Genomic DNA, 25,939 nt, shown 5'->3' with positions numbered 1-25,939 from the left:
ATGCAAATCTAATGTAGATAACTGTAATCAGACAAATAAATAATACTGTCATGCAAACACGACTCACAACGTAATACTATTTCATAATGATGATAAAACATTTACAAGTGATAAAAACCCTTCAAAATAAAACATTGCCTAACTTGACTATACTGCTTTAAGTAACCATTTCTATCACTTCCTGGAACACTGAACTTTCCTCACATTTGTTATGAAACAGTCTACAGACTATAATGACTTTCAACTGACCTGACCCTTTTGCGGCAGGGCTGGACCGTCTTGATCCAGCTTCACTCCCTGATCCAGATTTTTTTGATCCAGGAGACCTAGATCTGATTTGGACAAGCAAACAAAACACAGAAATAAATAATCACAAAATTTAAAATACACTGCTCAAAAGAATTAGGAGAACATGACTTTGGGCATCTGGCTTGAGAATTGGGTACGTTACCAAATTATACCTTTATCTTTCACAAATAATGTACACAACAAAACATTATAACATGCTTGATCATTTATATAAAAAGAACTGAAAAGTCTGACAGGTGTTCGAAACAAAGTGCAAACAATAATTCATCTCATCATCCTGGGTACTCTTCACTGGACTTTGCAAGCTTTAATAACTTGTATGCCCTCCGTGAGCATTTATCACTGCCTGGCACTTTATGTGAGATGCTCTGTGTAAGTCTGCAAGGTAACCCTGTAGCATCTGTGGTGTCACCAGAAGGCACCACACTTGCTAGGTTGTAGGCTTCAAATCGGCCGCGGTCTATCAGTACACATAGGACCTGCGAGTCGCCACTGTCGACACTAGCAGACCAAGCGCTGCCACTCGGCCGGTCTTACGAGACAAGCTATCACACTGGCCAGTTCTACTGCCGACTTTAATAGGAATGGTTCACTTGTTATAGCTTCAGAGATCTCATTTCCAGAGACACTAGTTAGCATAGCCTTCAGCTAAGTCAGTAGTTACAACCTAGCCAGGCACCACATACAGTTTATGCATTGACAATTGATCTATATGTGTGAAGCAATCAGAATTGTAAAGAGGTATTCGCAGTTCAGTCTATAACTGCACTTGTAAATATTATTGTGCAAACTCAAGATTGACATTCACCCCTGATGCTGAATTAAAGCTAAGTATTTAATTGTATTCCTGTCTACTAACTTTCCAATCACCTAAAATGTTCCAGATACATCCCGCCAAGTATAGTTCATTGATCCTCATGTCAGCCTACGTGATCAACGCGTGTAATTAATGGCCACACCTAGTGATCAGACCAAGAGTCAAATTGCGTGACTCAGCCAGGTCACCCTTTTTCCACGAGGCCCATAGTTCCGTCTCATACAAAACAGCATCCATTCTATTTCTTCAATAAGAGCCCATGATAGTTCTTGGAGAATCTGTGGTGAAGCAGGATGGTCATGAACACACCTGTAAAGCCATGTCCCACAAATGCACGAAGGAGTTTACGTTGGGACTCACCACCAGATGTTCCAATACTTCAATGTCCCGGCTTCGCAAGACATCCCTGCTGATGCCCACCACATAGGGCCTGGCATTACAAGGCACTCAGGGCCGCCACCACCACACGCAGCAGCCACCACTTGGTCCAACAGGATCTATTCGATGTACTGCCTGGCGATATGGTGACTACGGCCAATGACAATATATGTGTAGCTGTCAACATTGAAGCCTCCTCACAACATACAGAACTTCAGAAATCTTCAATTTCCTCAAAAACTTTCAGCATAGGAACGTGGTCATCACCTTACATCACAGGATATCTGGATCTTCTGTGAATAGAACATTATGCCAGTGACATAGCTGCCAGTTGACAGGGGAATGACAGAACTGAAGGCAAGTTGCAAGATGATTATTTGTCAAGTGGGGTACTCTGACAGGTCATCTTGGCTGTAATGTCTTTTCTCATTACCTGTTAATGACAGTCTGATCGGATAGTCAGATATCGATCTTCGGTAGGATTGTAACGCATCAGTGACCTAGTCCACCTTGCCTTGTGTAGTGACCTGTCTCTCTGTAGTGTATCCACAACCTATGGATGACATGGAGAGGCGCTGGCCTCTGCAGCAACACAACAGAAAGTCCACCCTTTTTGGATCAAAAAGTCACCCTTGCAACTTGTACTGCACTAAGATGTAGCATTTCATGACCTTGGTAGAATACAATGTCCACAAGTGACAACTTCCATCTGTGTACCTTGCTAGAAAACACTGGGACACCAGTACTCACTTCTTTCTGAGGGGTCACCTGACAATGTAATGCATAATGCAGCCAACAGATGGCGAATGACTAATTGTTGCCTAAATTGAAAGCGAAGATCTCAAGCCATGCAATAAGAACACACATATTGCCTGCATCAAAACAGAGTTAACTGGAAGATGATGAACCTGCTCCCATAATTCTTTTGACCAATGTAGCAACACATACCAAATGAAGTTGTTTTTTTTTTTTTTTTTTTTTTTTTTCCAAAGTGAAAATTTTCTTTCACAAACTTGAACATTTTATTTGTGTATCCAATTCTTCTGTTTTAAACTAAGCTGCTTTGATGAAATGTACAACAACATCAAAATAAGTGTGATGCCACAATGCTTGGAAAACAAATGGAAAAAAAAATCTGTTCTTCAGAAAGAATCCCACAGAGCATTAATTTCATTCAGTACAATAGCAATAATAATTCAGTTCTTCAATGACAAGTTTCTCTCAACCAACTTAGGACTTTCTTATTCTGAGTGCAAACGATTATAGTTATCTTTTCCACCCACAAAACTGCATTAAAGATGCATAGGTGTGTATGAATGTTGCTAACACCTACCTTGTTTTATAAACAAAGGAAAATCCAGGATGAAATGTAACTAAACAATGGAAAGAATAGTTGCGACTCACCATATAGCGGAGATGCTGAGTCACAGAAAGGCACAGCAAAAAGACTGTCACAATTAGCTTTTGTCCAACAAAGCCTTTGTAAAAATTAAGAGAACATACACACAGACACACAAACGGAGGTCACACCACATGACCATAGTCTCTCGCAGCTGAAGCCAAACTGCAAGCAGCAGGGCATTATGGGGGATGCAACTGGGCCGGGGTACAGAGGAGGTTGGGGCAGGGAGGCGTAGGGATAGCAGGAAAGGTGTGGAGGATGATAAAGTTCTGCTGTGAATGTGCAGGAAAGTGGGGCAGCTAGATGCAGTTGGGAGGTTAGATGCAGGGCGTGGGAGAGGGGTTAGCAGAAAAGGAGAAAAATAAAAGGACTGGGTGTGTTGGTGGAATAGAGGGCTGTGTAGTGCTCAAATGGGAACAAGGAAGAGGCTAGATGGGTAAGGACAATGCATAACGAAGGTTGAGACCAGGAGGGTTACAGGAACATACGATATATTGCAGAGAGTGTTTCACCTGCAGCATTCAGAAAAGCTGGTGTTGCTGGGACGGATCCAGATGGCATAGGCTGTAAAGCAGTCACTGAAATGAAGGATATCATGTTGGGCGGCATGTTGAGCAACATGGTGGACCCATTCCTACGCCACGGTTTGTCGATGGCCATTCATGAGGACAGACAGCTTCTTGATTGTCATGCCCAGATTGAACGTAGCACTTGGTTGCACTTAGCTTGTAGATCACAAGACTGGTTTTATATTTAGCCCTGCCTTTGATGTGATAGATGATGTTTGTGACAGGACTAGAGTAGGTGGTGGTGGGTGGATGTATGGGTCATGCCTTGCATCGTGGTCTCTTACAGGGATCTGAGCCATGAGGCAAGGGGTTGGGAGCAAGGGTTGTGTATGGATGGACGACGATATTGTGTAGGTTCAATGGACAGCGGAATACCACTGTGAGAGGAGTAGGAATAATAGTGGGCAGGACATTTCTAATTTCAAGGCACGACAACAGATAGTTGAAATCCTGGTGGAGAATTTAATTCAGTTGCTCCAGTCATGGATGGTCCTGAGGTACGAGGAGAATACCTCTTTATGATCTGATGGTGGGGCTCTGGGAGGAGGTGGTTGACTGGAAAGATAAGGCATGAGAGATATGTTTTTGCACAAGGTTGGGAGGGTAATTATGACCTGTAAATGCCTTAGTGAGATCCTCGGTATATTTCAAGAGGGATGGCTCGTCACTACGACGTGATAGCCATGGGTGGCTAGGCTGTGTGGAAAGGACTTCTTGGTATGGAATGGATAGTAGCTATCGAAGTGGAGGTACTGCTGGTGGTTGGTAGGGTTGATATGGGCAGAGGTTCTGATATATACGTCTTTGAGGTGGAGGTCAACATTGAGGAAATAGGACCAGGTGAAGCAAATGGGGGGGGGGGGGATGTGTTGAAGTTCTGGAGGAATGTGGATTAGCTGTCCTCACCCTTGATCCAGGTCATGAAGATGTCATCAATGAATCTGAACCAGATGAGGAGTTTGGCATTCTGTGTGTTTAGGAATGATTCCTCTAGATAGCCCATGAATAGGTTGGCGTAGGACGGTGCCATGTAGGTGCCCACAGCTATCCCCTGGATTTGTTTGTAGGTAATGCCTTCAAAGGAGAAGTAATTGTGGGTGAGGATATAGTTGGTCTTGGTGACTGTGAAGGAGATGGTTCGTCTGGAAAGGTAGTGTTCAATAGAAGTAAGGCCATGGGCATTAGGGATGATAGTGTAAAGCGAGGTGACATCAATAGTGATGAGCGGGGCACCATGTGGTAAAGGAACAGGAACTGTGGAGAGTCGGTAGAGGAAATGGTTTATATCTTTTATGTTGGAGAGTAGGTTGCGGGTAATGGGCTCAAGGTGTTGGCTTGTGAGAGCAGAGATTCTCTCAGTGGGGGCACAGTAACTGGCCACAATGGGGTATCCTGGGTGGTTAGGTTTATAGACTTAAGGAAGCAGGCAGAAAATAGGCGTGCAAGGAATAGTAGGGGTGAGGAGAGAGATGGGACTCTGGGGAGAGGTTCTGGGATGGGCTTAAGGATTTGAGTAGAGACTGGAGATCCAGCTGGATTTCTGGAATGGGGTCACTGAGGCAGGGTTTGTACGTGAATGAATCTGACAGCCAGTGGAGTCCTTCTGCCAGGTAATCCTTGTGGTTCAAAACAAGTAATTGTCAGCGGGTAGGATTATAAGGTCGGGGTCAGTTCTTTGGTGATGGATTGCAGATCTTTCTGTGGATTTAAGATTGATTCGCATTTTGAGGAATCTGGGGAATGATGGTGAAGCAAGGTTTGAGATTAAGAAATTCTGGAATGTTAACAGGGGATGATTTGGGGCCAGTGGAGGTGGATCATGGTTGGATGGAGGAGTGAACTGAGTCAGGCAAGGTTCAACACTGGTCTTTGGTTACGTCTGGTTGGTGACTCAGTACCACCCTGGACTGGAGCAACTGAATTACATTCTCCGCCAGGGTTTCGCCCACCCCTCGTCATGCCCTGAATTGAGAAATGCCCTGCCCACTATCTTTCCTACTCCTCCCACAGTGGTTCCGCTGGCCACCGAACCTACACAATATTCTCGTCCATCCCTATACAACCCCTGTTCCCACCCCTTACCTCATAGTTCATGTCCCTGTTAACAGACCATCATGCAAGGCATTACCCATACAGCCACCCACCACCACCTACTCCAGTCCTGTCACAAACATTATCAATCCCATCAAAGGCAGAGCTACCTATGAAACCAGTCATGTGATCTACAAGCTAAGTTGCAACCAATGTGCTGCATTCTATGTGCACACGACAACCAACAAGCTGTCTGTCCACATGACTGGCCACCGACAAACTGAGGCCAAGAAACTGGACCAGCCTGTTGCTCAGCATGCAGCCCTACACGATATCCTTCAGTTCAGTGACTGTTTCACAACCTGTGCCATCTGGATCCTTCCCACCAACATCAGCTTTTCTGAACTGTGCAGATGGGAACTCACACTGCAATATACCCTACGTTCCCGTAACCCTCCTGGTCTCAGCCTTCGTTAGTCATTGTCCTTACCCATCTAGCTTCTTTCTTGTTCCCATTCTAGCACTACACAGCCCTCTATTTCACCAACACACCCAATCTTTTTACTTCCTTCCTTTCCAGTTAAATACACCCCCCCCCCCCCCCCCGCCACGCCCTCTCCGTCTGACCTCCCATCTGCACCTAGCTGCCCCACTCTCCACCTCTTCCCTGCACGCTCCAGCAGTACTTTATCATCTCCCACCCTTTCCCTGTTATCCTTCCCCTCCCCGCCCCAACCTTCTTTCCCCGGCTCGCAGTCTGGCCCCATATGCAAGAGACTGTGGTCACGTGTGTGTGAGTTGTGTTTGTGTTACTGTGAGCGTGTGTGTATGTTGTCTAATTTTTACAAAGGCCTTGTTGTGTGTGTATGTTGTCTAATTTTTACAAAGGCCTTGTTGGGCAAAAACTAATTGTGTGACAGTTTTCGTTGTGCCTTTCTGTGACTCAGTGTACCTGCTGTATGGTAACAACTACCCTTTTCATTCTATTGCTATGTAGTCTACAATGTTACTTTACCAACTTAACCAGACTATTTGTCAACACTATATAACAGCTTTCACATGGTTCTCTCTTTCAATACTCATTTGAAGTCAGTGTGTCTTGCGTGGTCCAATTTTCAAGAGCATTCCCAAAATATGAAAGCCATATTTTATAAGGTTTAAATAGAAAGTAAACTAAACATGTTTCAACATACTTAATATCATGATGCTAGGTAGGCACTTGAACACAAAAGTGACGACTTGTGTATCTGTATCTCACCACTGTGGAGATGGAAATGAGCTCTCCAACAGTGATATCAACATGCACCTATTTTTAATCTCTCCCCTCCCCTTCCTCTTTTTTACTTGTTTTTACCCATTTCATGTTCTGTTCCAGATCCTTATCGCATGCACTTTTTCTGTCACATGTTATTTCTTTCCTGAGTATTTGCTATGAACACCTTTTTTTTATTTCAGCAAGTACCAGTAGTACTCTGAAATTTTAATCTTGGCTGTCTGACAAGAGTTAATTTCTGATCTCTCCAAGTCCCTTGTCTCTTTACATGTCCGGAGCTCTAAGTGACATTTCCTTCCCTTCAGTCACCCGTACAAGTGCCCTTTCTTTCCTATGCTTTTCATCTTTATCCTAATGAAGGAATTTACAAGAAAATTCCAAATACTAGATACGCAACCTTATTTTTAAATTTGATTGTCTCCACCAGCTGTTCACAATTTGGCACGCAGAAGGATTTCAAAAATATGATTACATTTCTGGTCACACAAACTGCAATAATGATTTCATTGTGAAGCAAATCAATAACTTCCTGTTTCATTTTTAATAATATATGGTCAATTCCTTAGATATATCAAAATTTAGAATTAATGAAAGAACAATTATTTATACAATTAAGTTATTCTCACCGTGATTTTGACTTTGCTGAACCACTTGGTGAACCACTTCTGGATCTTGATCCTGATCTAGATCGTGAGACACTTTTCGATCTTGATCTGGAGCGTGAACCACTTTTTGACCTTGATCTGGAGCGTGAACCACTTTTTGACCTTGATCTTGAACGTGACACACTTTTAGATTTAGATCGAGACCGTGATCTCGAAGCAGATCGGGAGTGAGATGGGCTCTTAGATTTTGAATGACTCCTTGATCTGGATCTTGAAACAGATCTGCTTCCTGAACGAGACCTTGAGCCACTACCAGAACGTGACCGAGAGCGAGATTTCTCTGATCTTGAGCCTGATCGAGACCGAGAACGGCTCGAGTTGGATCCAATGCGTCTCTTCTTTCCCTTTGGTGGCCGATCGCTTCCACTTTCACTGTCACCACTGGAAGGTCCAAATTAATTCATTAATTATAATTAATTACAACTACTGCAACTGTTTACACATACAAATAAATATCAACATATAATTCATTTGCCTATTTGCTCCACTAAAACACGGTGTGATTTTAAACTCCCTTGAGTAAAGATTAGAGTAATACCTGGCATCAGCTATACACTAAGAAAAGATTTTCAGTATCTACATGACCATTTTTTTTTATTACAGTAACAGAAACTGAAAGTGTTACATCATGAACACAATGACCGAACGTTATCAAACTGATGCTCCAGTATGTCTATGTCTTTATGATATGTTAATTAAAATTTCATCCTTAGGCGAGCTTACTTTCAGCATAGAAAGAAAGCCATTGTTACAGTAGGAGAATGGTATGCATATGAGATGACTATTGGGTCTGTAACATTAATGGAACTCCTCAGCAAGAGATCATAAAGCAGCATTGCGAAACAATGAGCACTTGCAACTTTTCCCCACCTTTCAGACTTTGAGAAAAGTCTAATCATTAGCATGAGAAACATACTGATGACTGCAGACTGAGTGGTCACACTAGATGGACTCAACCACAAATCATTAGGAACATATCACTGAAAGCTGGGTTGATAACTCGTGCTGCCGTGTGCTGATGCCATATCACAAACGACAAAGACTTTCATGGTGTTGAGCCAGGGTTAAATGGGAAATCAAAAGGCATTCCATGGTGTTCTGCAATGAGTCTTGCTTCTGTTCCAGTTCTACACCAATGTGTTCTCAGATGAGCTAGTGAAATGTCACACAGGATGCAACAATTCTCGAGACTCATACCTCTCCAACTCCTGTTATCATGGTCTGGGGAGCTACTGAATATGACAAGATTGACTTGATAATTATTTAAGGGAGGCCGATGCTTGCTATCTTGTGACGAGAATAGATAACCCTGCTGTCACTTCATAACAAGGTTGTTGTGGTCTTCAGTCCTGAGACTGGTTTGATGCAGCTCTCCGTGCTACTCTATCCTGTGCAAGCTTCTTCGTCTCCCAGTACCTACTGCAGCCTACATCCTTCTGAATCTGCTCAGTGTATTCATCTATTGGTCTCCCTCTACGATTTTTACCCTCCACGCTGCCCTCCAATACTAAATTGGTGATCCCTCGATGTCTTAGAACATGTCCTACCAACCGATCCCTTCTTCTAGTCAAGTTGTGCCACAAGCTCCTCTTCTCCCCAATTCTATTCAATACCTCCTCATTAGTTATGTGGTCAGCCCATCTAATCTTCAGCATTCTTTTGTAGCACCACATTTCGAAAGCTTCTATTCTCTTCTTGTCTAAGCTATTTATCGTCCATGTTTCACTTCCATACATGGCTACACTCCATACAAATACTTTCAGGAACGACTTCCTGACACTTAAATCTACACTCGATGTTAACAAATTTTTCTTCTTCAGAAACGCTTTCCTTGCCATTGCCAATCTACATTTTATTTCCTCTCTACTTCGACCATCATCAGTTATTTTGCTCCCCAAATAGCAAAACACCTTTACTACTTTAAGTGTCTCATTACCTAATCTAATTCCCTCAGCATCACACGACTTAATTCAACTACATTCCATTATCCTCGTTTTACTGTCGTTGATGTCCATCTTATATCCTCCTTTCAAGACACTATGCATTCCGTTCAACTGCTCTTCCAAGTCCTTTGCTGTCTCTGACAGAATTACAATGTCATCGGCGAACCTCAAAGTTTTTATTTCTTCTCCATGGATTTTAATACCTACTCCGAATTTTTCTTTTGTTTCCTTTACTGCTTGCTCAATATACAGATCGAATAACATCGGGGATAGGCTACAACCCTGTCTCACTCCCTTCCCAACCAATGCTTCCCTTTCATACCTCTCGACTCTTATAACTGCCATCTGGTTTCAATACAAATTGTAAATAGCCTTTCGCTCCTTGTATTTTACCCCTGCCACCTTTAAAATTTGAAAGAGAGTATTCCAGTCAACATTGTCAAAAGCTTTCTCTAAGTCTACAAATGCTAGAAACGTAGGTTTGCCTTTCCTTAATCTTTCTCCTAAGATAAGACGTAAGGTCAGTATTGCCTCACGTGTTTCAACATTTCTACGGAATCCATACTGATCTTCCCCGAGGTCGGCTTCTACAAGTTTTTCCATTCGTCTGTAAAGAATTCGCGTTAGTATTTTGCAGCTGTGACTTATTAAACTGATAGTTCGGTAATTTTCACTTATGTCAACACCTGCTTTCTTTGGGATTGGAATTATTATATTCTTCTTGAAGTCTGAGGGTATTTCGCCCGTCTCATACATCTTGCTCACCAGATGGTAGAGTTTTGTCAGGACTGGCTCTCCCAAGGCTGTCAGTAGTTCTAATGGAATGCTGTCTACTCCGGGGGCCTTGTTTCGACTCAGGTCTTTCAGTACTCTGTCAAACTCTTCATGCAGTATCATATCTCCCATTTCATCTTCATCTACATCCTCTTCCATTTCCATAATATTGTCGTCAAGTACATCGCCCTTGTATAGACCCTCTACATGCTCCTTCCACCTTTCTGCTTTCCCTTCTTTGCTTAGAACTGGGTTTTCATCAAAGCTCTTGATATTCATGCAAGTGGTTCTCCTTTCTCCAAAGGTCTCTTTAATTTTCCTATATGCAGTATCTATCTTACCCCTAGTGAGATTAGCCTCTACATCCTTACATTTGTCCTCTAGCCATCACTGCTTAGCCATTTTGCACTTCCTGTCGATCTCATTTTTGAGACGTTTGTATTCCTTTTTGCCTGTTTCATTTCTGCATTTTTGTATTTTCTCCTTTCATCAATTAAATTCAATATTTCTTCTGTTACCCTAGGGTTTCTACTAGCCCTCATCTTTTTACCTATTTGATCCTCTGCTGCCTTCACTATTTCATTCCTCAAAGTTACCCATTCTTCTTATACTGTATTTCTTTCCCCCATTCCTGTCAGTTGTTCCCATATGCTCTCCCTGAAACTCTGTACAACCTCTGGTTCTTTCAGTTTATCCAGGTCGCATCTCCTTAAATTCCCAACTTTTTGCAGTTTCTTCAATTTTAATCTACAGTTCATAACCAATAGATTGTGGTCAGAGTCCACATCTGCCCCTGGAAATGTCTTACAATTTAAAACCTGGTTCCTAAATCTCTGTCTTACCATTATACAATCTATCTGATACCTTTTAGTATCTCCAGGGTTCTTCCATGCATACAACCTCCTTTCATGATTCTTAAACCAAGTGTTAGCTATGGTTAAGTTATGCTCTGCGCAAAATTCTACCAGACGGCTTCCTCTTTCATTTCTTAGCCCCAATCCATATTCACCTACTATGTTTCCTTCTCTCCCTTTTCCTACGCTTGAATTCCAGTCACCCATGACTATTAAATTTTCGTCTCCCTTCACTATTTGAATAATTTCTTTTACCTCCTCATACATTTCATCAATTTCTTCGTCATCTGCAGATCTAGTTGGCATATAAACTTTTACTACTGTAGTAGGCGTGGGCTTCATGTCTATCTTGGCCACAATAATGCATTCACTATGCTGTTTGTAGTAGCTTACTCGTACTCCTATTTTTTTTAATTCATTATTAAACCTACTCCTGCATTACCCCTATTTGATTTTGTGTTTATAACCCTGTATTCACCTGACCAGAAGTCTTGTTCCTCCTGCCACCGAACTTCACTAATTCCCACTATATCTAACTTTAACCTATCCATTTCCCTTTTTAAATTTTCTAACCTACCTGCCCGATTAAGGGATCTGACATTCCACGCTCCGATCCGTAGAACGCCAGTTTTCTTTCTCCTGATAACAACGTCCTCCTGAGTAGTCCCCGCCCGGAGATCCGAATGGGGGACTATTTTACCTTCGGAATATTTTACCTAAGAGGACGCCATCATCATTTAATCATACAGTAAAGCTGCACGCCCTCGGGAAAAATTACGGCTGTAGTTTCCCCTTGCTTTCAGCCATTCGCAGTACCAGAACAGCGAGGCTATTTTGGTTAGTGTTACAAGGCCAGATCAGTCAATCATCCAGACTGTTGCCCCTGCAACTACTGAAAAGGCTGCTGCCCCCCTCCAGGAACCACACGTTTGTCTGGCCTCTGAACAGATATCCCTCCGTTGTTGTTGCACCTATGGTACGGCTATATGTATCATTGAGGCACGGCACACAAGCCTCCCCACCAACGCCAAGGTCCGTGGTTCATAGAGGGGGGAGGGGGGGGGGGGGGGGATAACAAGGTTACCAAATGGTAATTCATGCAGGATATTGTAAGACCCCAATCTGCAGTTCATGCAAAAAATGCCTTGAGGATGTTGAAGGTTCTAGACTGGCCTGCCCAGTCCCCTGATTTGTCACCCTTAATGCATGGCTGGAATGCATAGGGAAGTTTCCAGCCATTAGTCTTCACAAACTTATACAGCAAGTGTTTCAGGCATGTAAGAAATTCCTCATGATGACAGAGGTTGTTCGCTTCCAAACCACAAAGAAAACATGGCTCTGGGGATCATGCTTCATTCTACTACTGATACTTATAATGGACATCATTTCCTAATATAATGAAAGTTTTATCATTTTATATCTGTTATCTGATGAACATCTTCAGAAAATATGATTAATTTGGACTGATTTTTCATGGTGTAACACTTTCCATTCCTGTTAGTTAGCTTCTGTACATTTTTGCAGACACTGTAAAATGCCAAGAAAATCAGTGTAGAAAGCAGTATAATGAACTGCTAACTGAAGAAAATTTGTAAAACAAGGATATAGTGTAATTTCAAAACTATCTGTTGAAGTTATGCTGGAACTCATGAACAGTACTAACTTCTTCCAGTAACTTAGTGACAATAACATGAGTAACTCAATGGAATGTTACTTCTCAGGAAATTAAATTTTGGAACTGCATTTTCGGGAACATCCAGAATCACAACATAAGAAATATACTGGATATTAATACAGCAAAGCATAACACAGTTCATATAAAACAGCATATCTACAATTTTTAAAAAGACAGTTCATGCCCTTCTACGAGTGTAAAGTTACAGTTAACTGGTGTTGGGGTATCTATTTTTTGGCATAAAGGTTCTCTGGAATCACCTTAAATTTTAAGAATAATGATTTAACAGTACCCATTTGTTAGAAGAATTTTGCTATAGAAAAATGCTCGTAATCCTTATCTTATTTGGTGGCGTGACCTATTCTGTTGTAAGAAACAATGGTCAAAGAATCTTGAATCTTTAATCTTAATATTCTCTGCATTCAGGCTATTATTTTTCATTCCTGTATTTTAATTATCTACTAACTTACTCGGATGCTAGTAACAGAGAAAACTGTATTGCCAGTAGCTGACTTTATTAAACTTCTGTAAGTACAATGGTTGTGCAACGGATATAAACAAAAAAAAAAGCAAGAAAATTAGGAAGTTCACAGTTTAACAGTCTATCAATGTTGAGCTCATAAGAGGGAAAGCACAAGCTCAGGTTGGAGAATGAAACTGGCCTAGCCCTTCTGGATGAACCATCCCTGTATTCACCTTAGGTGATTTAGGGAAATCATGGAAAGTGTTTAACTTGGAAGAACAGACAAGGAGTTTGAAATAACAGCCTTGCAAATAAATTTAAATTACACACAATGGCCATCCACCTAACTGGATATGGAAACCTCTCAAAAATTTACTGATGAGGAAGCTTTAATTTTACTGTGGTCACCCCAGAGTATTTCACAAAGCTAGTGCACTATAACTGGACAACTCTAGCAAGTTTCTTAAATTTACAGGTACTGACATCACAAAGCTAGTGCACTATAGCTGGACAACTCTAGCAAGTTTCTTAAATTTTCAGATATCGACATCCGATGCCAAAAAATCAATTGGTATATATGTGTTGCTCTTCCAGCAGAAGGCACTCAGACTCAAGCAGTATATCACTGCAGTATTTTTTCAAACAGCTATGGGCAAATCAGCAGCAAAACTTACCCACTAGCAATCTTTAACTGGTGACTGTCACTGTCAGATTCGCTGGTGGAAATTGTAGCTTTTGATACAATACGGCTCTTAAGTTTAGCTGGAATTCCATCGTCGTTCTTCTTTGCCTTTCTAACTTTTGGTTTTGGTTCCCTTTCCTAGAAAAAACATTATTTCGTAAGAAATCACAGAGATGGGTTATCAATTATCTGTGACCTAAATCTAATTACATTTGAGTATTTTGTACAAAGTCTGTAATATATTTCAATTTAATAAAACCTCAGAAAACAGATATAAAAATAGCCTAGTTTCCAATGAAATATATATTTTCATGAGTGTATTTTTTGTCAAAGGGAAACATTGGCATAAAGTTGTTTCTTGTTTGAAAATATATCATTACATAAAAGTTATCCCACCTTCCGTGGCTTTCGACCCCTTGGAGCCTTCGGACGATCTTCATCAGATCCAGAGCTGTTATCTCTGGCATGTTTATCACGCCGTTTCTTTGTTCCAGGACCTTTCTTCCGGCCTCGCTTCTCTCCATCAAGATTACTGTTCCACAAAAATAACAATGTAATTCCAATTCCATCTTAAGTAAGACTATTTAAATAAAATGTTGAAACATAATGTGGAGTTCTAGAATCTCATTCTGCTGATGTTCATAAGAAGTAAGAGAAATATTAGATAGACATTAGCCTATATGTAAAGGGTATCCTATTTAAATATTGGATTAATGACTCCGACTTAAGTCAATTGACCACTTTGTCAAGTGACAAAATAATATTAAAAACATGCGTGATTCTCCGTCTATCAAGAGCAGTCAGTCTGCAGAAGAATATACAACAATAACAGAAAAAGGAAAAATGCAGCGAGATAGAATCAAATAACTATACAGATAAAACATTACTTTCATTTCAACTGTACAGTGTATATTCTTTATAATATATGTTTTTTACCCATATGCTGCAGTTCCAGTACTCATTTTGACACAGATAAGTCTATGATTTAAATGCATATGAACTAAAATTACCATTTAAAAGAAATACTGTCATTAATGAGGTCTGTTATACCTCTATATAGATGGCAGCAAAATAATTCAAAAGCAAACATATTTAAAGCTCACAAAAAGTGAAATTATTTGATAAAACACTCAGACAATGCATACAAAACTCACTATGTCGGAAAATTATAAAAATAATAGTTCACAGAGAGGAACACTTACATTACAAGCAGTACCAAACCTCTTGTACTAAAAACATGCAGCAAGTTTAAAACATTACCGCTTATATAGACCCTACATCAGGGTTGTAGATGTAATGGTTCCCATGGGCAATGTGTATTAAATATCCACATAAAATATCAGGCTCTGTAAGTAAGGACCAAATTTAATTACAGAGAGAAAAATTGTTACTCACTTCTTTTTACGTTTCTTTCCTTTCTCACGATTGATTTCCCTATCAACATTCCCTCCATCACTTCCTCCTGAATCTGAAACATATACATCAGTCTTCTTCTTTCCTTTCTTTCCAGGCTTTTCAGCTGGCATCTCACCAAAGAGAAGTGCATTCTTTGTTTTTTCTCTGAACTCTTGGCGTTTCTTTAACATCTCCTCCATTTCCAGCCTTCTTTTTTCTTCCAGTTTTTTCTGTCAGACAATAAAACAGGTAACCAATAAAAACCAACTCCTGGAATATTGCAGGTACTATCACTAAAATGCATGTGGTAAACTGTATAGTAACTATGCATAGTAAATGTCAGTTCAAGAAACTCAATTTTCAGACACCAGCCATTGTCAGACTACATCTATTTTCCAGTATTTCTGCAATCACATTATATCCAGAAGGCACTTGCTGCTAAGTAAACACTTTTAAGGCAGGAAAATGTATCTGATTATCTATCATTCAGATTAACCAGCCATTTAGAAGAAGAAGAAGAAAAAAGGATATGGATACACAATAAAGTTTGTCACAGTGATCTCAATGTCTAAATAGAATTTTTTTTAAACTATCATTTCATTTTACAGTGATAATGATCTATGACTGTCCATAAAACTTCTGAATTATGCCTCCTACCTGTTCCTCAACTTGTTTAAGCCTAAAGGCTTCGCGCTCTTCTTCTTGTTTGCGACGCAGTTGTCGTTCTTCTTCATCTACTCTACGGGCACGTGCCACATGATACTGAGCTTGTGACAACAGATCTTGACACTTATTAGCTTCTTGTGCTGCTATGTTAACATCATATCTTAAACGATCTCCATGTACTGATAAGTACTGGAAATATCTGAAATATCAAATTAGTTTTAAGAAATCAAATACGTACCATTTGTTTACAGAAAACCACAAAAACATAGAAGATTCTATATTTACCCCATTTGGAGGAAGTAGAAATGTAAGAAATGTGAGGGAGAGAGAGGGGGCAAAAAATTTATATTGGGAGGAAAACTGGAGGAAGGAAAAAAAAGAATGACAGTTTTGAGCACATATGTTCAACACAGTAAAGGTATAATGAGACTCATATGAAGAAGCCTTAAGTGCAGGAAGTAAACATGTGGCAGTATTAATGACAGATGTCAGCTTGAAATTCCTTTGAAGAATGTGTAGAATTCTCTGCTATACAGACACAATTTTTAACAGAATTCACCAAACTGTGCACAGGAATTATTGCAGTAAAGATACTGGTACCTATGGTTATTGGTTACAAGCTTGGAAAAGCAGTTTTGCAAAATCAGTACTTCACTTTTAGCAAAAGGCATTTGGCACTATTCATTCAGAAAATGTATCATTTCACTAACAGTTATGAATTTAGGACTTGCCGATGGCAAATTACCTGCATTATTCACAGGTTGAGGCTTTCAAGAACATGTGGCGGAAAGACTCTCAAAAAATCATCCAACCCTGACAGAAAGAGTTAGTTGCATACAGGAGGGACAGAGGAAAAAATAACCCTAAAACGGGATACAGCAGAATAAGCATTGCACACAAAACCTCAATGGAACTTCCTAGTAAAAGTTTTTTAGATTATTATGCTTCATTTGAATACAAAATATGCAGATGCTCAGAATTTTCAATGAAAAAATGTTCTTTCACCGTTCAGTTAAAAATGTAATCCTCAGCTTGCAACACGCTAAAATTCATATTGAAAAGGGGCATGGTATGGAGAGATAGATGGATAGATATAGGGAGAGGGAGAGAGAGGGGGAGAGAGAGAGAGAGAGAGAGAGAGAGAGAGAGAGAGAGAGAGAGAGAGAGAGAGAGATGCGGTGTGTGCCACCACTCAGACAATGACACCAATCAGTGTGTCTAGAACCTCAACCTATATGACAATGCAGATCTAATATTCCAGAGCTCGTTATTATGATACTTTTAACTCACTAACCAACCACCTAGTGTGAAAATAACTCTTTGTGATTCAGACTAATCTCAGAATGGGTATAATGGGATAGCTGAAATTTAACAGCCATGGCCACAATGATGGATCTCCTGATGCTACGTATGCCTGTTGTAAGGGATTACTCAGAAAGCCTATAGTTTTCTCTTGGAAGAAAGCTGTCTGACTTGGCATATTCCCCACTAACACCCCCCCCCCCCCCCCCCCCCATTCCAACAAAAACACCCTGAATGAATTTTTCGATCTGCAGTGGAGCATGCACTGTTATGAAACTTACAGGCAGATTAAAACACAGTCTTTTCAAGAGCACAAGAGCAGTGTTCATATAGATAATTATCCAGGCACAATTCATGACCCCGGGTATGGATCGTGCCTGGATGTTCAGTCGGTAAGAACACAGGCCATTAAAATCAAGGCTCCAGGTTCAAGTCCCAGTCCAACATACAGCTTTAATCTGCCAGGAAGTTTCACAACAACGCCTGTTTCATCCGTTCAAATTTAAGACATCTTCACACAGTTCAAGAATTTTCAAACTGATAAAAATACAACAATCTGTAACATGAAAATTTCACGTCCACACTTTCCCATTTTAGGATTAGGGCACTTAATTATTTCTGCTATATGATAATATTATTCTAAGCTTAATTTGTACACAGAATGAATACTCAGAGAAATAATAGGAATCAAAAGTACTTGTGTGATAGTCCAAGCTCATGGACAGCCTGCAACACTGTCTCCAAAGTGGACTTCTGATCTTCCAGAATTTGGGTAGCAAGCCTCTGCAGCACAAGGGCAATATTATAGAGGAGTACTGTATCCTGCGGAGCCACACGTCGAGCCTGAAAAATTGAAATGGTGAGCTGTAACTCTACCACTGTGGTATAAAAAGCTCACAAAACATCAAAACAAACTTAACAACAATGGGTAAATATGCACACATGGTTATTGAAGTCATGAAATATTTTCAGGATACCAACTGCAACAACATACAGTGTGCCTAGTGTGTTTTGAGAAGCATATTATTCTACTATCTTCTGGAGAAAAAATACTTCATTAGATGATGAGAGAAGAGCACATCAGCATATCAAGAAGGCATCATTAGGAAGAAACATATTTATAAAAATTATATCAAGATTTGTACCTTGACTCATATGAACTCGTATTTTCATTTCTGTCTCCACGACGATCATTCCTAGGAAGTATGAGAGAATCATCATCATTGCGATTACATTTGTCCTCCAGATTGGTTTCCTTCAAACATCACACCCAGATGCACATGAGCTACAGTTTTTCTGGCTACTTTTTCTGATACTTGTTTTTTTCAATGTTATTTGTAGTTTAATTCATCACATAACTACAATGGATCACTTCCATCCGTTATGCACTATCTTTTCCCTTATGGTGCAAAATAGAATAGTATCTGAAGTACATTGTACTTGAGAAATGTAGTTCATCTCTATAATGACAAGATGTTTCCAAGGATTGTTTTCTTACACACATTATGAGAACAATGAATCCTATTTGATATTGTAGAATGCCTTACTGAATATCTCATTTAGGGTAACAGTTCTTAGCTGATAGCAAATTTCACAGATGCATTGTTCTGTCTCTCTCTTCATGATGGGGGACTCTACAGGCTTTTCAGTCCTTTCAACTGCAATGTATCATCTCTTCATTATAAGTAATGAAATATTATCTGCAGTACATTGAATAATGAATGTTCACTGACCTTGTTGATTTTTACAGTTACTGCCACACACTCAACACAGCCTGCAGAGCCTCAAAAAAGAAGGCACAGAAAAAGACAGCAAGAGAGATAGATAGATAGATAGATAGAGAGAGAGAGAGAGAGAGAGAGAGAGAGAGAGAGAGAGATTTCTGTCACTTCACTTGAATTTTAGATTGTATGCTATCAGTTTTCTTCATTAGTCAGGATTACCAGTCTCTTTTTTCACTCACACTGCTGTGTTCTTCCAGATTCCTTGAAAGATAGTCTTTGTGTTTGCTTTTGTATATCACTGTGGCATATCACTCTTTAAGCATCAGTGCCTATCTTGTCAGTCAACCCGATGGATCCCTCAGGCTAGTCAGCCAGCATAGAGTGTGGTGGCCCGTGACAACAGTGAACGATTTGCCAAATAAATACTGCTGGAACATGTAGATGGCCCAAACAATTGCAAGGTACTCTCTCTTGGTTGAAGAGTATTTATCTCAGACTTTGAGAGAGTACTAGAAGCACAAGCTAGTACCTTTCAGCACCTTCCCGAATTTCTTTTTTTTTCCTTCTGTATTGCTGTCAAGTTAAGATGAAAATTTTCTGTGATTCGAAAGTGACTGTGCTGTATGGCGCAAACAGGAAATATGTTCAGCTGACAGGAACCAGTTGACATTTTAATCACATTATTACACACGTATCAACATAAGAAAACAAAATTTCATTGATATCAATGGCACTTGTGTAGCAAGTCAAGACATTTAAACTTTTAAAATAAACTATGAACATTTAAAAATATGTGATACACAAAAGTATCTAAATACTGGTACTATTATCACACGCTTCTTAAACAACTGTTTCATGGACAAGAACTGCTTCAGTGTCTCATTATCATCTGTTGCACTTACACTTAAATCTCTATAATGTCTGGAACAGAGTCATTTATTAATATATGTTTTTATCTACTCTGAACATTCCCACTTTAATTTGTAATCGTATTTTCTTATTAACCCTATCAGAACTTACTACACCTATTCAAGTTTAATCACTAAAGTAGGACCCTTAGTTACCTTAAGAAATGTCATTTTTGCTTCCTTCAGCTTCCCTGCCTTAAAGTAGGCTCTAGCTAGATACTGCAACACTTCGACATTGTGATACTTGTAGAATTTTCTTAGGCAGTTTTCATACTGTAAAATAAACATGACAAATGTTGATTATACACTAGTGTAAAGCTCAATACAATGAGAAATCATTCAATGAAGACATAAAACAAAACAGAAGAATTAAAATTTAACAACCATTCATCAACTTAAAATAATATATTAATTTAGCTATACCATATCTTGATCTAGAAAGGCTTGATCTAATTTAAAATCTTCATACATTCAGATATTCACAAATGGGAATAAAATTTATCAAATTACAAGAAGACAGAGTTGGATAGTCAGTACTCACCTTCAGGATACAAAAGTGAGTACTGCTGATACATACACATAAAATTACAAGAACTTAATAAATATTCTAATTTTCAGTAGCATTATTTCCTTCCTTGCAGAGGAAATAGGGAGAGGTTGGTGAAAGTAAGGAAGGAGGGCAGTTCACTCAAATCCCAGAGAGTGAAGAACCTACCAGTTGTGAGGATGAGTGCAGACTGGACAGCAGGCAAATTCTCTGCTTGGGGGAAAAAAAGGGCAGCAACCAGAAGAGGAGGACAAAATGGAGACATACTTCACTGACAGGAAGGGCATGTGATGTTATTTCAGAGATTGCAATATTCGGCAAAATTTACAAAGAACTTGCCAATGTGAGCCCATTTATCAGTATGATGTTTCACCTCCTCTGGCCTTTACGCATGCACTGATTCAGCTGGGACAGGGGTTATAAAAGTGTCATATCCTTTCCTGAAGCAAGCTGGCCAACAACTGTTGATATTCTGGTTATTGGCACTGGGACAGAGTTAACATTTGAGCTGATCTTGCACGTGTCCTATCAAGGCACATATGGGGATCTTGCTGCACAGAGGACTACGTTAACATCACGCAGAAAGTTCATAGAAAAAAGTGCCATGTGTGAAAAAGCATTGTCCTGTTGAAAAATGGCACCTCAATACTGTCACAAGAGAGGTAACACATGAGGAGACATGATGTCCATGACATTCCATTTTGCCATCATCATCAGAATTCCCTCAATCACTACCAGCCACGACCTGAAGTCAAACCCAATGGCACCCCTCACTATGACACCAGTAGTAACACTGCTGGACCTCTCCAAAGCATTGCAGAAAGGGGCCTCTCCCCAGGTCTCCACAATGTTCACCAACTATGGTCATATGGGGTAATATAGAACTGTAATTCATCACTGAACATAATACAATGCCATTCATCAGCAGCACATGTTTCCCAGTTACGGCACCACTCAGCTGCCTGTATTGTGGTGTTAATGGAAGCCTACGCATGAGACAGTGAATCTCTAGTTCGGCTGCTGTTAGTTTCTGATGAATGGTGCGGGATAACATAGAGGTTGCTGGAAGGCCGTTATAGCAGGTGTGGATGTGAAGGTGTTACAATGTGCTTGGCGCACAATATGGTAATCTCCCCTTGAAGTGATCAGATGTGGTTGATTGGAACCATTATGATGCAGTCCAACATCAGGCCACTCTCATATTCAAATGTCCCACAAATCTGCGTAATGCATAATTCCAATAGCAAGCCAAATGGAGGCCCACAAAAAGGCCTGTTTCAAACTCTGTCCAGTGCTGATAACACAATGTTAACAGACTACAGCTGCACAATACAGAAATTCAAGAAACAAGAATTCTCCCCATATTTAGAGTAGCATGACATTCGATATTGCCACCTGAGGCAAATCCATCCTATTGGCCTTTATTGAATTAGAATAGAATCTGTGAAGTCAAGTTGTGAGATGTGTTGCTCACAAGAGTTAAAGAGTCCAAATAAATTCATGGTCTGTACCATTTAAAGTGTTGGGATGGTTCCTCAAACAAGGCCATGCCCCATTGGCTGACCAATCGTATTTAAACATATCTGTGTACATTTTTGTATGTCCCTGTATATGTTTTTTCTTGTATGATGCTCCCAATTTCTATAACATTGTAAAAATGGTCCTTGAACAGCTAAATTACCACCAGCACTACAGCTATAATCTGCTCGAAATTTCTGTGTTGCTGGGGTGAGAGTGGGGGAGGAGGAAGTAGTTATAGACACACACAGATAGAAGGAAAGTCTGAATGTAAACAGCAAATGGGAGAAGGAACTTGTGCAAATGTGACAGAAAGGTAAAGAAGGAGAAGTGACTAGTGAAACTAAAATCACATAATGAGTTTAAATGTCAACATAGAGTAAAACCTATTTTTAACGAATTTCTGAGGACACAAATATTTTTTTCCTTAAAAAGGATTTCCTTTACATGGGGGTTTTACCAGAGTAAACAGAAGGAGGGACCCAGAATCATAATCTGGCATGTTTAGGCGATATAAGTGCTTTTTAATTACAAAATTACCATATCTTGTGCTACAAATGTAAATGTGGTCAATATGTAATCATCACACTTTTCACAGAACACATCCTTTATTCGAAACTTCCTGGCAGATTAAAACTGTGTGCCGGACCGAGACTCGAACTCTGGACCTTTGTCTTTCACGGGCAAGTGCTTGGTCCGGCACACAGTTTTAATCTGCCAGGAAGTTTCATATAAGCGCAAACTCCACTGCAGAGTAAAAATCTCATTCTGGAAACATCCCCCAGGCTGTGGCTAAACCATGTCTCCGCAATATCCTTTCTTTCAGGAGAGCTAGTTCTGCAAGGTTCGCAGGAGAGCTTCTGTAAAGTTTGGAAGGTAGGAGACGAGATACTGGCAGAAGTAAAGCTGTGAGGACGGGGTGTGAGTTATGCTTGGGTAGCTCAGTTGGACTTGCCTGTGAAAGGCAAAGGTCCCGAGTTAGAGTCTCAGTCTGGCACACAGTTTTAATCTGCCAGGAAGTTTCATATCAGTGCACACTCCGCTGCAGAGTGAAAATCTCATTCTGGTGACATCCTTTATTTATTTATTTAAATCGAGAAGATTTGTTTATTTGTTCTTCCAGTGCATTGTACTGAAAGAAGTTGTCATTACAGTTAGAACTCATTCAGCTACATTAGGAGAGGAAATGAAATTGCTGAGGATAACAGCCCTTGCATAGTAGCAGCAAAACTTTGTGGAATGGTCTCGTTTTCATCGTCATCTTCATCAGCTCCTAACTCAGTGTTCTTTCACAAATATTTTGCACATTTCACTTGCATCAATTTCAGGTTTGAAAGTAAGGATTTCATCATCACAACAAACAAATTTCTGGAATGACACATTTTCAGAAATGTCAGTGATCCTACTCCATTCTTCTTCTAGAACAATGCGGTCTTCAACAGCAACTGATGTACTGCAATCAGTCTTTGTGTACCTTAAAAACAGTCTGTTGTGTTAATGGAATATGATTTTGCAGGACATAAATTACAAAAGATGCTGGTTTCATCAGTGTTGAAAATGGCCGTACGCTCATAATTTTGTATCAGTTGTGGCAATGTAATGTTCTTCCAATAGTTTACACTTTCTAAGACCTCAACATCACTTCCTCTGTTTACACTTTGAAATGACAGATCATGACTTTTTTTAAAACAATCCAGCCAGCTTTTCAATGCACTGAAATTTCCAACACTGATCTTCATGGAAATTTCATAAGCCTTCTTTCACAACATGTTTCCATTTACAGGAGCTGTCACTTCTCATTCCTTGAACCCACTTTAAAAGAATATTTTCCATATCACCACATGCAGACAAATGAATGGTCTTGCTTTTGGATATGCAGGAAGCAATAGCTTCAGCATTCAAGAACGCTTACTTATTTTCTCGGTATGCCACACATGTACATGCAGATGGTGTTAAATCTTATTTCGTCGTCATGTTGAAAAGTTTTATATTACAATTGTCCCTGATATTCAGGATGATTGTCAGCTTTTGCTGAATTGTAAGATTTCTAGGTTTGCAGCTCATAACTTCACAAAACGGACAATTTTGGCAATTCAATTAAAAATTACACTTTTCACACTTCGTAGAATCAGTAACTGTGATGTCAGGTCATACTAGGCAGGGTGTAAATCTCCTCCTGTTTCATTCAGTGCATCAGCTTGTATCAATACAATAGAAGTCAAGCTAATGACTATGATCTACGGAATGTGCCGACAGACTGAGACAATTACCATTTACTATGTCACGTAACACAAAGTATGACTTGTGTGAAACAAAGAAATCAGAAACTCAATCAGACATCTGCGAAATTGCATAAAAAGTGGATTTGAATTTGCAGAGTGTTTCAGGTTTATTCCTGAAAAATGATAGTTTGCTTAAGGCGGGGCTTGTTAAAAATGGGACAGTGGGGAGGAACGTCATTGTTCTTATGGGAGTTTTGCCACAATCACTGTAAATATTTGTTAAAAGGGGAATTTTCTTACAAGTGGGTTTTGTAATTCAGAGTTTACCTTGTAAGGTGTTTTTTACATGCAAGACAATTCCATTTTTCACCTCCACTGTTATACAATCACTGTCATTTATCTCGCACTCAACTGATTTCAGCAGTTTGTCATTTTCACGAGTGTGTACCTTTCCTTGTTTTTTTTTTTTTACACTATAACAGCTTGAAAATGTATAGAAATGACAGATACAAGTGATTGCATAGCAGCTAAGGTGGAAAATGGAATTGTCTTTCATTAAATGTCAAATATTCATGGCACTCTAAGCAACAGGGTAGCTGCCAACTTTTGAAAAAGGCTATCAGTAATACTCATGCACGACAAAAAAAATCTGACGATTTGCAACATCCCCTGCTTGATGAAAATAATAATACTTCTGGGCAACAAAATACGATAATTAATGCTTTAAACAGGATACTTCAATGAAATCGCATCTACTTACATCACAGGCCAATGATCTGTAGATGAACATAACAATCAAGAAGAAATCCACGTTAAACAGCAGCAGGCGTGGTGAATATTGGTTCGGAGTGTACATAACAGGACTTTCTTGATAAATTAAGCAGATATGCAATAACTTAAAAGGCTTTACACAATGAAACTTATTTAATGTAACAAAGGAAAGAAATAACATAACACACACTGCAAATCACATGCTAGTTGAATTTGAAGTCAGAGCTGTTGCCTTTTTAGCTTCCTGCAAAAAGACTTGAGAAAATTTGTCATAACAGGGACCAGAACTCCTGGTCTTCAAAATAGAAAGACTTCACAGATTCACTGGACATGGGTGATCTGAACTTTGTTCTATTTTTCTTCACAAGGCTGCAAACATGTTCGCATTCTGCATTGATATGGGTAAGAATAGAGAGCATTACTCTAGAAATTCAGTTATACTTAAGAAGTCCATTGGCTCCAAGAATTCTCTATATTTGTGCCCAATTGGAATCTCGATTTGCAGCCAAAGTGTCATCTACTTGAAGATCTGTAAACTGCCTCTGAAGCTCATTCACCACCTCATCTGTAGTTTCATTCACTGCCTTGCATAACATGAAAGAGAACTTTTCCAAGAAAAAACAAATGGAAGAAAAATATTCATCTTCAGTTTGGTCCAACCTAACAACTTGAGCATGATTTAAAACATCATCGTTGAGTAGAAACTTGATGATGTAGTCACAGGCAGTACAAAAGTAGTTTCTCACTGATGAAAAGAAAAGGGATTTATCTGTATCCCGGAGATCATTCACTATGTTCGAAGTCTGAATGCCAATAACTAACTCATCATCACTTCTCTGATTTTGAATCAGGTTGTATTCAATTTCAAGCAAAGAGGAGCTTTTGACAATTTTACGCTTAACAAATTCGGTGAACAACTGCTATAACAAATCCATTACAAGTTCTAACAAAAAGTGAACTTGAGGGGAAGAAGTCTGAAGGCCAACATTCAATTTGTCCAATACAGGAATAGCCACAGGAAGGAAAGTACCAAAGGCCTTGTTCAGATTTG

General features: G+C 39.7%; 1 protein-coding gene across 1 annotated transcript in view; it reads right to left on the bottom strand.

The window, feature by feature from the left end:
- LOC124612809 (RNA polymerase-associated protein CTR9 homolog) overlaps positions 1-25,939 on the bottom strand; it is a 105,460-nt gene that overhangs the window by 5,215 nt on the left and 74,306 nt on the right. Inside the window, exons 13-20 of the mRNA XM_047141230.1 lie at positions 19,987-20,103; positions 17,896-18,041; positions 15,888-16,095; positions 15,231-15,460; positions 14,232-14,367; positions 13,828-13,973; positions 7,406-7,825; positions 250-332 (exon numbers count right to left, since the gene is read on the bottom strand). Coding sequence (XP_046997186.1) covers positions 250-332; positions 7,406-7,825; positions 13,828-13,973; positions 14,232-14,367; positions 15,231-15,460; positions 15,888-16,095; positions 17,896-18,041; positions 19,987-20,103 — 1,486 coding nt within the window. The remainder of the gene's footprint in view (positions 1-249; positions 333-7,405; positions 7,826-13,827; positions 13,974-14,231; positions 14,368-15,230; positions 15,461-15,887; positions 16,096-17,895; positions 18,042-19,986; positions 20,104-25,939) is intronic.

The sequence above is a fragment of the Schistocerca americana genome, chromosome 4 (assembly GCF_021461395.2).
Source record: "Schistocerca americana isolate TAMUIC-IGC-003095 chromosome 4, iqSchAmer2.1, whole genome shotgun sequence".
Lineage (NCBI taxonomy): Eukaryota > Metazoa > Arthropoda > Insecta > Orthoptera > Acrididae > Schistocerca > Schistocerca americana.
This window is presented reverse-complemented; position numbering and strand designations above follow the sequence as displayed.